Here is a 13310-nt window from a genome sequence, read left to right as displayed (position 1 = left end):
TTGGGTGCACTCCAAAAGTGTATGCCCTCCCTATATGAGGCTCCAGCCTTAGCAACTTGCAAGAAGCTACACCCTCCCTATAATTTAAGGGCTGATATTTTCTTTTGCATAAAAAATGCATAGGGCTAGTAGGCATGCTTGCTTTCAATATTGTCCTATGGACATACCCAAATGTATTTTAACTGATGAATGATTATTATATGTGATTAGAGATGCATTTTCAAATTTGGTTTGGGTCCATTTTAATTAAAGTGATTTTGTTATGTAAAATTATTTTAAAATTATCTTTGAATTCTTAAAAATTTATTAGAATGTGTGTGTGCGTGTAATCGAATAGTATTTGAAAGTATAAATTTAAATATGTAAGAATTTAAATTTGTATGAATTTGGACAAAATATAATTTTTGTTATTATGTTACAATTTATTTAAGTGCATAAAAAATTTTAAATTTAAGATCTGAACTCGAAACTCCTAAAACACGTTGTTTGTATAAGATGTAAATTTATCGTGTTTTGTTTTGTCTTTTGGTTAGAAAATACCATGAATATGAGTACACAAGAATTTGTAGATATTTGAAAATGTAATCACAAAAATGTGCAGGATGTGTTAATTAATTGACATAAATCAAAAATACAATTTAGGTATATACTCTTCTAGCTTTAAAATTGGAGTCTCAATGGCTTTTGTACTTGCAGACTTAGGTTCAACCAAAATTTTTTTGTCTTTCATTTTTCTACAAAAAAGAAGCTCGTGACATTTAAAAAAAAATGTACAAATAAAGTTATTAGTAGAGACAGAGGTCTCACGGGCAGACCATTTCACACTTTTGTGAAAAGACCGTACAACGCTAGCTAAACCCCTCTTGCTTAACTATCCACCCTATCGTTTACCATAATTCATCCACAAAACATTTTCATTATCGTTCAAACAAATGTCAGTGTAAGCAGTAAACAACTTATGAAAGCAGTGACAAGTAAGCAGTAAACATTGAAACAACGCAATTCATTAACAATATCTTTGTTAACATTGTATGTTTAGCGAGAGCACAAGTAAGCTAAATGTGTTGACAATATCTAATGAGTTTTACATGAATACTCACCTTCCCTTAAAGAACTTTTTATGCATTCTCACTCTGGCACTAGGAAACTTTGAAGTGATGAGGAGTCATGCTGCCTTATTTGACATAGGTATGAACTTCTAAAAAATATACCTACACTAATATTTACATTATGAAAACGCGGTCATAGGCAAACATAATGCTTTGAATAAGTTCAGCTTGTGACAAAAGTTTATATATTTTAGAAGGAACGACGAAATGGTTATTCGAATTTTATATTTTAAATTTTTTGTGAGATAAATGCTAATAGAAATTATTCGTGCTATGTCTTTGTCTTATCTAGAAATTTTTTATTTTTTATAGATAAGTTTAGTTGGAGATATTTTAGGGATTGTTCAACCCGGAAAAGAAGCTTTGTTTTCCATTTTTAGTTTCTAAAAGAATTCCAAAAATACCACATTATTTTTAGATTTGCAATTTTTATAGGAAACTTGAGTTTTCTATTTTCCTTATACAAATTTAGAAAATTAAATAATAAAGTAATGTTTATAATTATTTAAAAAATTATAAAAATAAAATAAAATATTTTTTCATAAACAAATTGGTGTTAAAAATTAAAATTAAATGGTTTAAAAGACATTTTTTTTTTTTTTTTTGAATATTGCCAGATGTCCACAACCGTCAACACACGTCAGTTTTACGATCCGCACGCACCGGTCGTGACTAGTCCCACGCCCCGTGGATCCGGCCCCACATCACCACGAAGAGGGTACTCTTAGTGCGCTTTGTAAAACTATTAAAAAAATTTTGTTGACTTACCTATTTATTCAGGTTTTGGAAATGTAATATTTAAATATCAATCATAAATAATAAGAGATTTAAAAAATATTAGGAGTTAAAAAATGATATAAAACAATATTAAAATATAGAGAACTCTAGATGTGTAACTCCTTATCCATTTTCTTTTACACATCACAAATATATTGTAAAACAAAAATTTTTATAAGTTAAATTGTAAGAATGGCTAAAATTTTTTATTAATCCTTTTTATTTTTCAAGAATAATTATATTAAATTAAAAAATTAAAATAGAAAATGCAATTAATATGTTTTATCTAGACAGCTAATATTTTGTATTTATCAGAATATGTAGAAAAAATTATTTTTTAAAATGTGAATTTGGACCACATATAACTTATATTTATAGTTTGATTTGTCATTATCTTGCATTTTATTTTAAATACACAAAATTTAAAATTTAAAATTTGTTGTGAAACGTGCGATAATTGTGATAGGTACTACAAAAAACAAATAGATAGATAAAGTAACAAATAAACTTGAATTTAATGTGGTTAAACAATATGCCTATATTTATAAAAGCGAACAACAACTGGTTTTTATTATATAGGAAGTAAGGTTACATTATATATATTTATACTAATCATAACCGAACAGAGGTATTAAAAAATTATATTTTATTTTATACATTCTAAATCTTTTTTTAAAAATAAAAAAATACTTTTTTTAATAATTTGTTTTATAAGAAAGCCTATAGAATTTTATAAATTGTTTTTGTTTTAATTTTTGAAAAAATAAATATGTGGAATTTAAAAATAAAAATGTAATTAAGTTTTTATCCGTACAGCTAATATTTTGTATTTAAAATTAACAGCAAAATTGAAGTACAAAGATAGATTGCTGACAGTACGTCTAGAAACGTAAGGGGAGAGAGAGCAACTGCAACCATTATTCTTATTAATCTCACTGTTTATATCTTTTTTACTTTTTTTTTTTTAGGCGTCGGTGCATTTAATATTGTAATCTATCAAAGCCCTTTTTTGAAAATCTCACTGACGCCGTCATCTCTGACGTTACGTTGCCGTCCCCCCAAATTCCAACTCTTCTCATTAACTACTCTTACGCCGTTAAATGTAACGGCATTTTTGGGCCCCACCTATCTCCCCCAGTTTCTCTCCTCGAATCACCCGCTCCTCTCTATCTCTCTTTCTCTCTCACTGCACTGGTTGTGGAGAGAGAAACAAACCCTAGCTCCTCACCTGCTTTCACCAGAAACAGCGTTTGTTTCTGATTGGCAACCCAGAAAATCGCTGAGGATAATAATGGGGGAAATGAGACTTAATTCTCCATTTCCCCTTTCTCTTTTCCGAGAATCCTTGAACCCCAGATGAGTTTTCCCCCAATTCTTTTTTCATTCAATCGGACTGGGCATAACTTTTTTTTTTCTTTTTTTTTTTTTTGGTTCAATTTGTTCTATTTTTTGTGCTATAAACCCAGGAAGATTATGATAGATACAGCAGAAACAATATGAAGCAAATCCAATCTCAATTTCCCCCGATTTCCATGGAGAGATCTGAAACCCCTAGAATTTTCTCTCCATTTCTGTCCCCTTCTTTCAGAATTTCCATGAACAATAACAACTCTGTGTTCTCATCCCCATTTGTCATTTCTTTCCTTCTGCTGCTATCTCTTCCTCTCCTCTTTCTCTTTGCTCCTCGAATTCTCCCTCCTCGCCAGCTCCCCATCTCCCTGGCCGACGAGCTCGACGACCTCGCGCTCTTCCGCCGCGCGTCCTCCGCCCGCTCGTCCTCGCATCCATCGTCAATCGCTCATTTGGGCTCCGCAAAGCCTAAGATTGCGTTTCTTTTTCTCACCAATTCGGACCTATATTTTGCTCCCTTGTGGGAACGTTTCTTCGAGGGAAACCAACATCTGTACAATATCTATGTGCACGCCGATCCCTCGGCGAAGCTCAGCCCTTTCACCGGAGTCTTCACAAACCGATCCATCGCCGCTAAGAAGACTCAGCGCGCGTCGCCGACTCTAATTGCGGCGGCGCGGCGGCTCCTCGCGACGGCGATCCTCGACGACCCCTCCAATATGTTCTTTGCTCTCGTATCTCAGTACTGCATACCTCTGCATTCCTTCAGATTTGTGTATCGTACGCTCTTCTCTTCGCCGCCGATGGATTTGCCCAACACAGACGCCGAGTTGGCTCGACGGGTGCGGGGGAGGTACCCGAGTTACATCGAGATTTTGTCGAAAGAACCCTCTCTTTGGAATCGTTACATTGCCAGAGGCAGAAATGCAATGTTGCCGGAGGTACCCTTTTCGCAGTTCCGAGTTGGGTCGCAGTTCTTCGTACTCCATCGCCGGCACGCGCTGACTGTGATTAGGGATCGCCGGCTATGGAGGAAATTTCGATTACCTTGTTACAGTAGCGACTCGTGTTACCCAGAAGAACACTACTTCCCAACTCTATTATCAATGGAGGATCCAAATGGTTGCACTCATTATACTCTGACTCGGGTTAATTGGACCGGCACTACCAATGGGCACCCCCATACTTATCGGCCGGCAGAAGTGTCGGCGCAGCTAATATATGATCTTAGGAAATCAAATTCCACCTATTCTTACTTGTTCGCACGCAAATTCTTGCCGGATTGTTTGGAGCCGCTGGTGGGTATTGCAGATACCGTCATTTTCCGTCATTGAAGTATGTTCCTGGTATGTAGTTCTTTTACCTTTCTCTGCTGTTTTACTGTGTTACTGTAGCCTCAGATTATGCCGATTTTAAGCTATGCTATGGAAATCTTGGATTGACTAATGATTCCAAATCGAACAACAATTTTTTTTTTTTTAAATTTTTGGGAAGCTTGTTGCGGATGGGTTCTAATTCTGGCTAGATTTTTAGCTGAAATAATCTCTACTGATTGTGTTCATTTTACCATTGCTGGCAATTCCTCTCAGTATTCAGATTACTTAAGTATCCCTATTAAGGGGCATGTCCTTATTTGCATTGTCTTCTTGCCAAATTGCAGATTGCTGTGTAAAATCAAGATCATATTTTGACAATTTTTCTATGTTTAGAATTCAGATTACAGGAGTATCTCTATTTAGAGGCATGTTCATACTTGCATTCCTCTCTTTTTCGGGGTCTTTTTATCAAATTGCGATTGCTTAGATCAATATCAGATTTGTTTGCATTTTACCATTGTTGGTATTTTCCTTGTGCTCAGACTTCCATTTTTTCCATGACACTCCAATTTATCTGCATGTCTGCCCTAGCATTTTTGTCTTTTTGGCATTGTTTACCCTGACCTAAGCCTAAGGTTACACTTGCGTTTATATTTTCTTCCACTGTTGGCAATTTCAAATTGGAATATTTTGTTTTATTTTTCTTTTTCAAAATTTATTTTTGCCTTCCCTGATGTTTACATTACGAAAATACCCCCATAGAATTGCTTAAAAGGAATGCTGTGCCCTAGACAAGATGTATGGATTGGAAGATATTGTTGGTGTTGATTGAATTTTACCCTGCTTTTGGGGAACTTGGGGAAATATTTTAAAAGCATTGTGAAGTTGGCGGAGTTCCAACTTATTGATTATAACTTTTGAAACTTAGGCTTTTTATTTTTTAAAAATCAGAGTGGAAATTCATTCTTTTGCAGTTGGATTCAACCAAACTAAAGATATTGCCTTTTGATTTGCTGAGTAATCTAATCTTCCAGCTTTTCATAGCATCATGATGCTCAAAAACTACCGTTGAAACCTACTTATGGTGTTTCAAATCACCAAATTCATATTTTTGGGTATTCTGTCAAAAGAAATGGTTCACGATATCATAAATTGGTGGAAAATGATTCATATGACCGACCCCACCCAGTGAGACTTATGGCTTGGTTTTGTTGTTGTTTTTTTATATTTTTGGGTATGCTATGGAGATGCGTTTGTCTGTGTTATGTATGCTTGTTTGTATTTTCAGTTCATAGAGTTCTCCAACTTGTAATCGAATTTAACTCATCTGCATTTTGACAGCTGAAAAAGAGGACCATGGAAATTTTTGGGGCAGCTAGGAGATGTGGGAGATATGTTGGAACAAGAAAAGGGAATAAGGTTTTGAAAGAGGCATAAAATGCCCATGACCGAAGAACCCAAGAGCTTCCAACTCGGGACGCGAAAGGGATCAAGAAGAGAGTTGAATAATGTTATATAGAACAAAAGAAAAAAGAAAAAAGGAGGGTGTTATATATTGTGGAGGTGTAATTTAGTGGGTGTAAGAGTAGGTCAAGCACTGCAGCAGCAAGCATTAGTATTTAGCAGCAGCAGCAGTAGTTGTTTGGGTTTGTTCCCTTTTGGCTGTTGTTTCTGTACATATGAATGGGGAAGATGAATCTTCAATGTTCTTGTTAAAACGAGCTGGCACAAATAGAGAATCAAGTAGCGGAGGTAAATATGGCCTTTGCTTTCTCTGTACTCTCTCTCTGAATCTCCTTGGAGAAATATATAGGACATGATTTCTTTTCTGTTCTTGAAATATTTGTTGCACCTTTTGTGAGGTGATTTGTTACTATAAATTGTGTGGCTGATGGGTTTTGTGGTACCCAACACAATACATTTGAAAAAAGAAAGGGAAACAGGTCTTATTATTATAAAGGGGTTGTTTGGGATGCAGATTAAATTAGTTAATGGATTCTGTCTGTAAGCCACTGTTGCATCTTTGTTTCTTTTTGAGTAGATGAGAGGAATAGGCGTTTGGTTTTATTATAACCTTGAACAAGCCAGATTCAATGTCCCCAAGGTGCGCATGAAGCCTTTTCTCTTTTACCTCTATCCCCTTGGATTCTCTGCTTTCAGTACCCTCTGGATTCTTTGGAGTTGCCTTGGATTCTTTCAGCTTCAGGGAGGAGGAGGCGACAAGTTGCTGACAATCTGTCTGTCAGACAGGGAGCTGATGCATACTGGAGAATTCATGTCCATTAAAATCCAGATGGACAAATTTTTTAAAAAATAATTAAAAAAAATGGTTAATGACAACTAAAATTAAATTTTTACTTATTGATTTATTACATACAATCCTTCTTTTTATAAGCAAATGGGAAGAAGTGAGGAATTTACATCCATTCTTACATTGGTCATGGCACACCCGTGATCTGTGATCCCAGCCGTTCATCAAGGCCTGAACGTGGACGGCTGCGATAAAGACAGATGGAGTTTGGTGTCCGGTTCCATCGTTGACTGCTGTGCCAAAAACAACTAGCAGGTACAGTTTGTTAGGTGATTTATTTGATTTCTCACTACGCACCTACCGTACACCTTTTCACCTAATTTTCCTCATCTCTCACCGACCCGAAAATTTGACATATTAAAAATTACCTTTTCATATTTAGTTATTAAGAAAAGGAAAAATATATAAAATATATAAAAGTAAAAACAAAAATTTAACATTACATATCTTTGATATTTAATTTTTCTTTATTTTTAATTACATTAAAATATTTTTTTTAAATGATAATAACATTTATATTTGGAATTATATTTTTTAAGTTAATGGATTCAGGTCAAAAAAATAAGCAAACTCAACTTCCATTTAATTAAAATTTATTTATGTTTGCATTTTTTTTAAATGACAATGACATTCATATATGGAATTATTTTAAATGACATCCATTCGATTGAGTGACACGTGACAAATCTCACTGAACCAATTATGTCAGACTCATTTCAGGAAATATTTTCCTGAATAGGGTATTATTTAATATATTATTTTAAAATAAAGATAAATAGAGAAAAAAATTCAAAAAAAAAAGAAAAAAGCAAACTCAACTTCTAAAGTAGGTCCTTATGTAGCATCTAGAAATTCGGTCCCATTTTTAGGTATTTTTTTATTTTTTAAATTTAAATTTTAAATATTTATAAAAATATATATTTTTTAAGGAACAAATATGGTATGGTGAAAGAGACTGGGATCATCATGATTGCACGGGCGTAAACCTATTCCCTTTCCTAAGTTACACTTTGGTCCACCAAATTGTATGAACTTGTGAGCCCCTTCAAGAAATTTAAAATACACATATAACATATATTTTAATAAAACAGTGTATGAACATTAATTAATTAATTATTTATCAATTTATCAGGTGAATGTGGATGTCACTATAGTATTGTTAAAAGAACATTATTTATTTATTTATTTATCAGGTGGGTGTGGATGTCACTATAGTATTGTTAAAAGAATGAGACTTGTAACATATCTTTTACCTAAAATATTTGAAAGACATAACATTATATTTTGCATCTCAATATATGTTTGGAAACATGAATTTGGAGTTTTAATATGAATTTGAGTGAATTTGAATAAAATTTAATATAATTTTATATTACATCTTATTCAAATCCAATACAATTTCAAATTCAGGTTCTCTAGTTCATTAAAGCAGATAATACCTCACGAGAGTTGGGTCTAAGATCGTTACATTTGGTATCAAAACCACCTTAGGAGTACTATCATGTGGGTTGATTCCACATAAAGATATAAGTCACTTTGACGAGAACGTCACAAATCGGATGGAAAAGTCTATCACGGTCCTACATCGAATGTGTACTAGGGAGATCTTGAGTTTATAAAGTTGGTTTGGACTCCAACTATGTGAATCGCCTTTTATGAGACAAATCTGTGATGCAAGTGAATGAAAACGAATAATACCTCATTAGAGTTAAAGCTCAAAACTGTTACATTTTAGTAAAATTTTAGGTTATGAATATTGTTATTTTTCATATACCATTCATACCACAGCCAATAATATACAGCTAATGCCCCTACGAGCATGGCGCGGTGGAAAGACATCAGCACGTAAGAAAGAGCATCGGAGATTCAATTCCAAGTAGATACACTCACGAAGCCAGCGGTACCTGTGGATAGTGAGAATTTACTCCGTAAGCCAACGGGGACCGTAAATAGTCAGAGTTTGCTCTGTGAGCTAGCAGGGACCGTGGTTGGTGAGAGTTTTCTATGAGCCAGCGGGGACCGTGGATGGTAATGGAGATGTGTTTGGGGGGTTGGGTTGGCCGAACATCCAACTAATGCACAGAAATCGTGTCCGCATTCTAGACTTTACCTGATCTGATCAGCGAGACCTAGGGGGAGGACGTTGATCCGTAGGTTTGGTGCCGCACCAGGGGGTCTGAAGAACTTGTTGGCGGCTGGAGTTCCTATGTAATAATAATAATAATAATAATAATAATAATAATAATAATAATAATAATAATAATAATAATAATAATAATAATATACAGCTAATCTTTTAGATATCTATCAAAATTACGATGTTGAACAAAATATAAACATAAAGAACTTTGGTACATTGTTAAAGATCTTATGATACAAGCTAAACAAAATTATTTATATAAGGCACATATCTCATTTTGAAATCTTTTGATCCCATAAACCAAACAAAACCTAAAAGGATTCTAATTCCCATATTTTTCATGGGAAACAAGAAAGTGAACACTATCGGGCAAAAGCTCAAGATCATTACTATGACAAAAATTAAGAAAAAAGATGTGTTTATAGTCATTTTATTTAAGATGCATGTCTATCACATTACATAAGACATATAATTTTTTTAAAACAAAAATTATTTTAGGAGTGAGTATACCTACTGTTGCTACCAAAAATGTTGATCTGATCTCTAGCAAACTTTCCGATCCCAATCACCTGAAAAGAATGAAAACAAATGCGGCTTGGAGGACCCGGGGTGTACTCCTGGGGGTCACTCCGATGCCTAAGTAAGGGAACGCTTCAAAGAGGTTGAATGCAACAGTAAGATTGGGTTAAGAGTGAGTTGAATGACTTACCTTAGCCTCTTCCTTGCCCCCCTTCTTATAGGAGTTAGAGTTGACCCTTTGGGTGATTTTCCTTTATTGCGCGGGACTTGAATTGCTCCCGGGTCATAAAGTATTTGCACACATCACTCGGTCATTTAAGCCGTTGGCATAGATCTCTCCTCCTCTTTATTGAGTTGGAGTTGATTGCTCTCGTCATATTGTTTGACTTCCGGCGGGGGGGGGGGGGGGGGCCACAGGCCAAGTGTTGTCTTACTCTTATTGGCTAGTTTATTTTGGGCATATCGGTTGTCCCCCCCCTCAGTTTCAAATTTCTGGACGGAATTTTGAATCTGCACTTTCCCCACGGAATATGTAATGCTCCCTCTTCTTCTTCTTTCTTTCTCTCCTCCAACTCTTTTTTTTTTTGGTTCCGAGCTGATATTTCGAGCTGCTTTGTGGAGGAATTTTACAGAATTGTTCCGAGCTGGGGAGAATTTTCTGAGTTAATATTCCGAGCTGTTTTGCGGAGGACTTTTACCGAGCTGTTCTGAACTGAGTGGTGAGGACATTTTCCGACCTCATGTTCTGAGCTAAGTGGTGGAGAACATTTTCCGACCTCATGTTCTGAGCTAATGTTTCGAGCTGAGTGGTGGAGGACATTTTCCGAGCTCATGTTCCGAGCTGATGTTCGGAACTGAGTTTACTGAGCAGCTTCATGGAGCAATTTTTTGGAGTGGGACCCAAGTGTGCCGAGCTTATTCATGGAGCGAATTTGGCTGAACTGATCTTACCAAACAACTTCATGGAGCAATTTCTCATAGCAGGGCTTGCCGAATAAGTTTGCCGAGCAGTTTGTGCTGAGCTGCTTCATGGAGCGAGTTTTGCCGAACTGATTTTATTGAGTAGCTTCATGGAGCAATTTCTCGGAGCGGGGCTTGCTAAATAAGTTTGCTGAGCAGTTTGTGTCGAGCTGCTTCATGGAGCGAGTTTTGCCGAACTGATTTTACCGAGCAGCTTCATAGAGCAATTTCTCGGAGTGGGGCTTACCGAGCAGTTTGCATCGAGCTGCTTCATTGTGTGAATTTTATCGAACTGATTTTACTGAGCAGCTTCATGGCCTTTTATGCCTACTAAGTCGTGCTCATCTGCCGGTCTGTTTTTGGCCTTCTGAGTCATGCTCGTCAGTTTGGCATCTGCGCTTAATGAGTCGTACTCATCTGCTGGGTTGTTTTTGGCCTTACGAGTCATGCTCGTCACTTGGGCCTTTGATGCTTAATGAATTGTGCTCATATGCTGGGCTGTTTTTGGCCTTCCGAGTCATGCTCATCAGTTTGGCCTCTGTGCCTAATGAGTCGTGCTCATCTGCTAGGCTATTTTTGGCCTTACGAGTCGTGCTCATCAATTTGGCCTCTGTGCCTAATGAGTTGTGCTCATCTGCTGGGCTATTTTTTGCCTTCCGAGTCGTGCTCGTCAGTTTAGCCTCTGTGCCTAATGAGTCGTGCTCATCTACTGGGCTATTTTTGGCTTTCCGAGTCGTGCTCGTTAGTTTGGCCTCTATGCTTAATGAGTCGTGTTCATCTGCTGGGTTGTTTTTGACCTTACGAGTCTTGCTCGTCATCTGGGCCTATAATGCTTAATGAGTCATGCTCATTTGCTGGGTCATTTTTGGCCTTCCTAGTCGTGCTCGTCATTTGGCCTTTATGCCTAATGAGTCGTGCTCATTTAATGGGCTGTTTTTGGCCTTACGAGTCATGCTCGTCATTTGGGCCTTTAATACTTAATGAGTCGTGCTCATATGCTGGGCTATTTTTGGCCTTTTGAGTCGTGCTTGTCAGTTTGGCCTCTGTGCCTAATGAGTCGTGCTCATCTGCTGGGCTGTTTTTGACCTTCCGAGTCGTGCTCGTTAGTTTGGCCTCTGTGCCTAATGAGTCATGCTCATTTGTTGGGCTGTTTTTGGCATTACGAGCATTGCTCATCAGTTGAGCTAGTTCTTCTTCAATAATATTTTGATAATTTATCTATTAGAGAACCTCACTGTGATTTTAAAATGGAAGGATAAGGTACTCCTATTATTCATTATTTAATCAAAATAAAAGTTGACACCAAGCGACCAGTAGTGGGTTCCACGGTGTCATTTTCTTCTTTTCATAGAAATTATAATATTTGTTTCATCATAACTTTAACCGTATGCAAGTCAAGTGTAAAAAATTAGATTCTTGCTAAAAGAAAAAGCTTGTAGGAGAAAAGTCCATACCTTGAGAAACAGGTCAGGATGACTAGCCCAGCTTTTTAGTATACTTGTGCTAGCTTAACGGGCTATGCAAGGCTTTATTTGAGCAAAAATCGCAACGCCACGGCCGCCAAATGGCAACATCCATATTGAAAAACGACACGCTTTCAGCTCTACCTAGCTGAGCACCCTCTTGTAGCGTATACGCCAAAGTAGCAAAAACATATGGAATGAGTTGTGTGGTCAAAACACCACCGTGTCAGTGTTTCCGTCTAGATGGCAATGTGCCACATTCATGCCCACAACCCCATATTATTCTCCAAAAAGATTTTTGTAATATGAAATTCAACTAAGTTCCACTTGCGCACTTCGTCGAGCAGTTTATAGGATAAATCTGTGGCATTTCAATCTTGACGAGGGAGGTATTCTCTGCCTTATGATGATCTTGAGGATTCTCAACTGCGTTCATTGATCGTCGCAATGCACTTGAGTTCAATGACAGATAACTTGCGCACTTCAATATTCGAGATCATGGATCTCATGTGAATTCTTTGTTGTATATGCACACATACGCAGATATACTCCTTCATTTAGACTTTTAAGGAGCCAGTCATAGATCGAATTGATGTACAATGCCGAGATCACATAGAGCTCTTGAAGAACTTTGGCGATCAACATAAGAAATCGCTTGTATAAGGTTTTTCGTTTTGTGGGGACTTGTCTTCCTCATTTGAAAGAGTGTCAACTCCCTTATATTCTTCAGAAGGTGACAAATTGTCAACGAACTCCTAGAGTTTCGAAGCGTTCGCATATGTTTTTGGTGACTAAAGCAAATTCCCAAAATCTTCTTCTTCATGGAGTCCAACCTCCTGAGAAGACACAAGAGATTGTAGATCCAAGTGTCATTGTCGTGGGCATTGTTGCGGCTGCTGGTGATGACGAATCCATCGTAGATGTTGATCTCCTCGTTGTCCGACAGCTCTCCACACGTGACGTGGTGCACGTACCAAGCTTTCCCTGTAGCACCCCATTGTTCCTGAAGTTCTTTTACTGTCATGTGATTAATAGGAGAATCGTCACAGCCTTCATCCCTTCATAAAATAGCCAACTATCATCTTGTTTTCGTGTCTTACTTAAGGGTAGCAGGCAACATTCAGGAATATTTAAAACTGCACCTGGAAACCAAGTTCCTCCATGTTTTGAAAGAGACTAAAGCACGTAATAGGATCCTTTTATGATGTCCCTAAAAGCTTGGAGCCATAAGTTTCCATAACTCTCCCCAGGTTTGTATATTTGGTTTCATATAGAGAAGGACACCAATAAGGAGGAGGAACCCTAGCGGAGGCGTCCCAATCGGCGTAGATGGTGTAGTAGAGCAACTGGTGGAGCGTGTGGGGG

General features: G+C 36.9%; 1 protein-coding gene across 1 annotated transcript; it reads left to right on the top strand.

Moving 5' to 3' along the window:
- The first annotated feature begins 2998 nt into the window (after window positions 1-2998).
- Window positions 2999-6511, top strand: LOC131148561 (glycosyltransferase BC10). The gene is made up of 2 exons (XM_058098342.1): window positions 2999-4582; window positions 5894-6511. Exon 1 carries the CDS (start codon window positions 3383-3385, stop codon window positions 4568-4570), a length of 1188 nt encoding a protein of 395 aa, XP_057954325.1. The 5' UTR covers window positions 2999-3382; the 3' UTR covers window positions 4571-4582; window positions 5894-6511.
- The last annotated feature ends 6799 nt before the right edge of the window (window positions 6512-13310 follow it).

The sequence above is a fragment of the Malania oleifera genome, chromosome 2 (assembly GCF_029873635.1).
Source record: "Malania oleifera isolate guangnan ecotype guangnan chromosome 2, ASM2987363v1, whole genome shotgun sequence".
Lineage (NCBI taxonomy): Eukaryota > Viridiplantae > Streptophyta > Magnoliopsida > Santalales > Ximeniaceae > Malania > Malania oleifera.
Note: the sequence above shows the minus strand (reverse complement) of the source record. Positions and strands in the feature narration are given on the sequence as shown.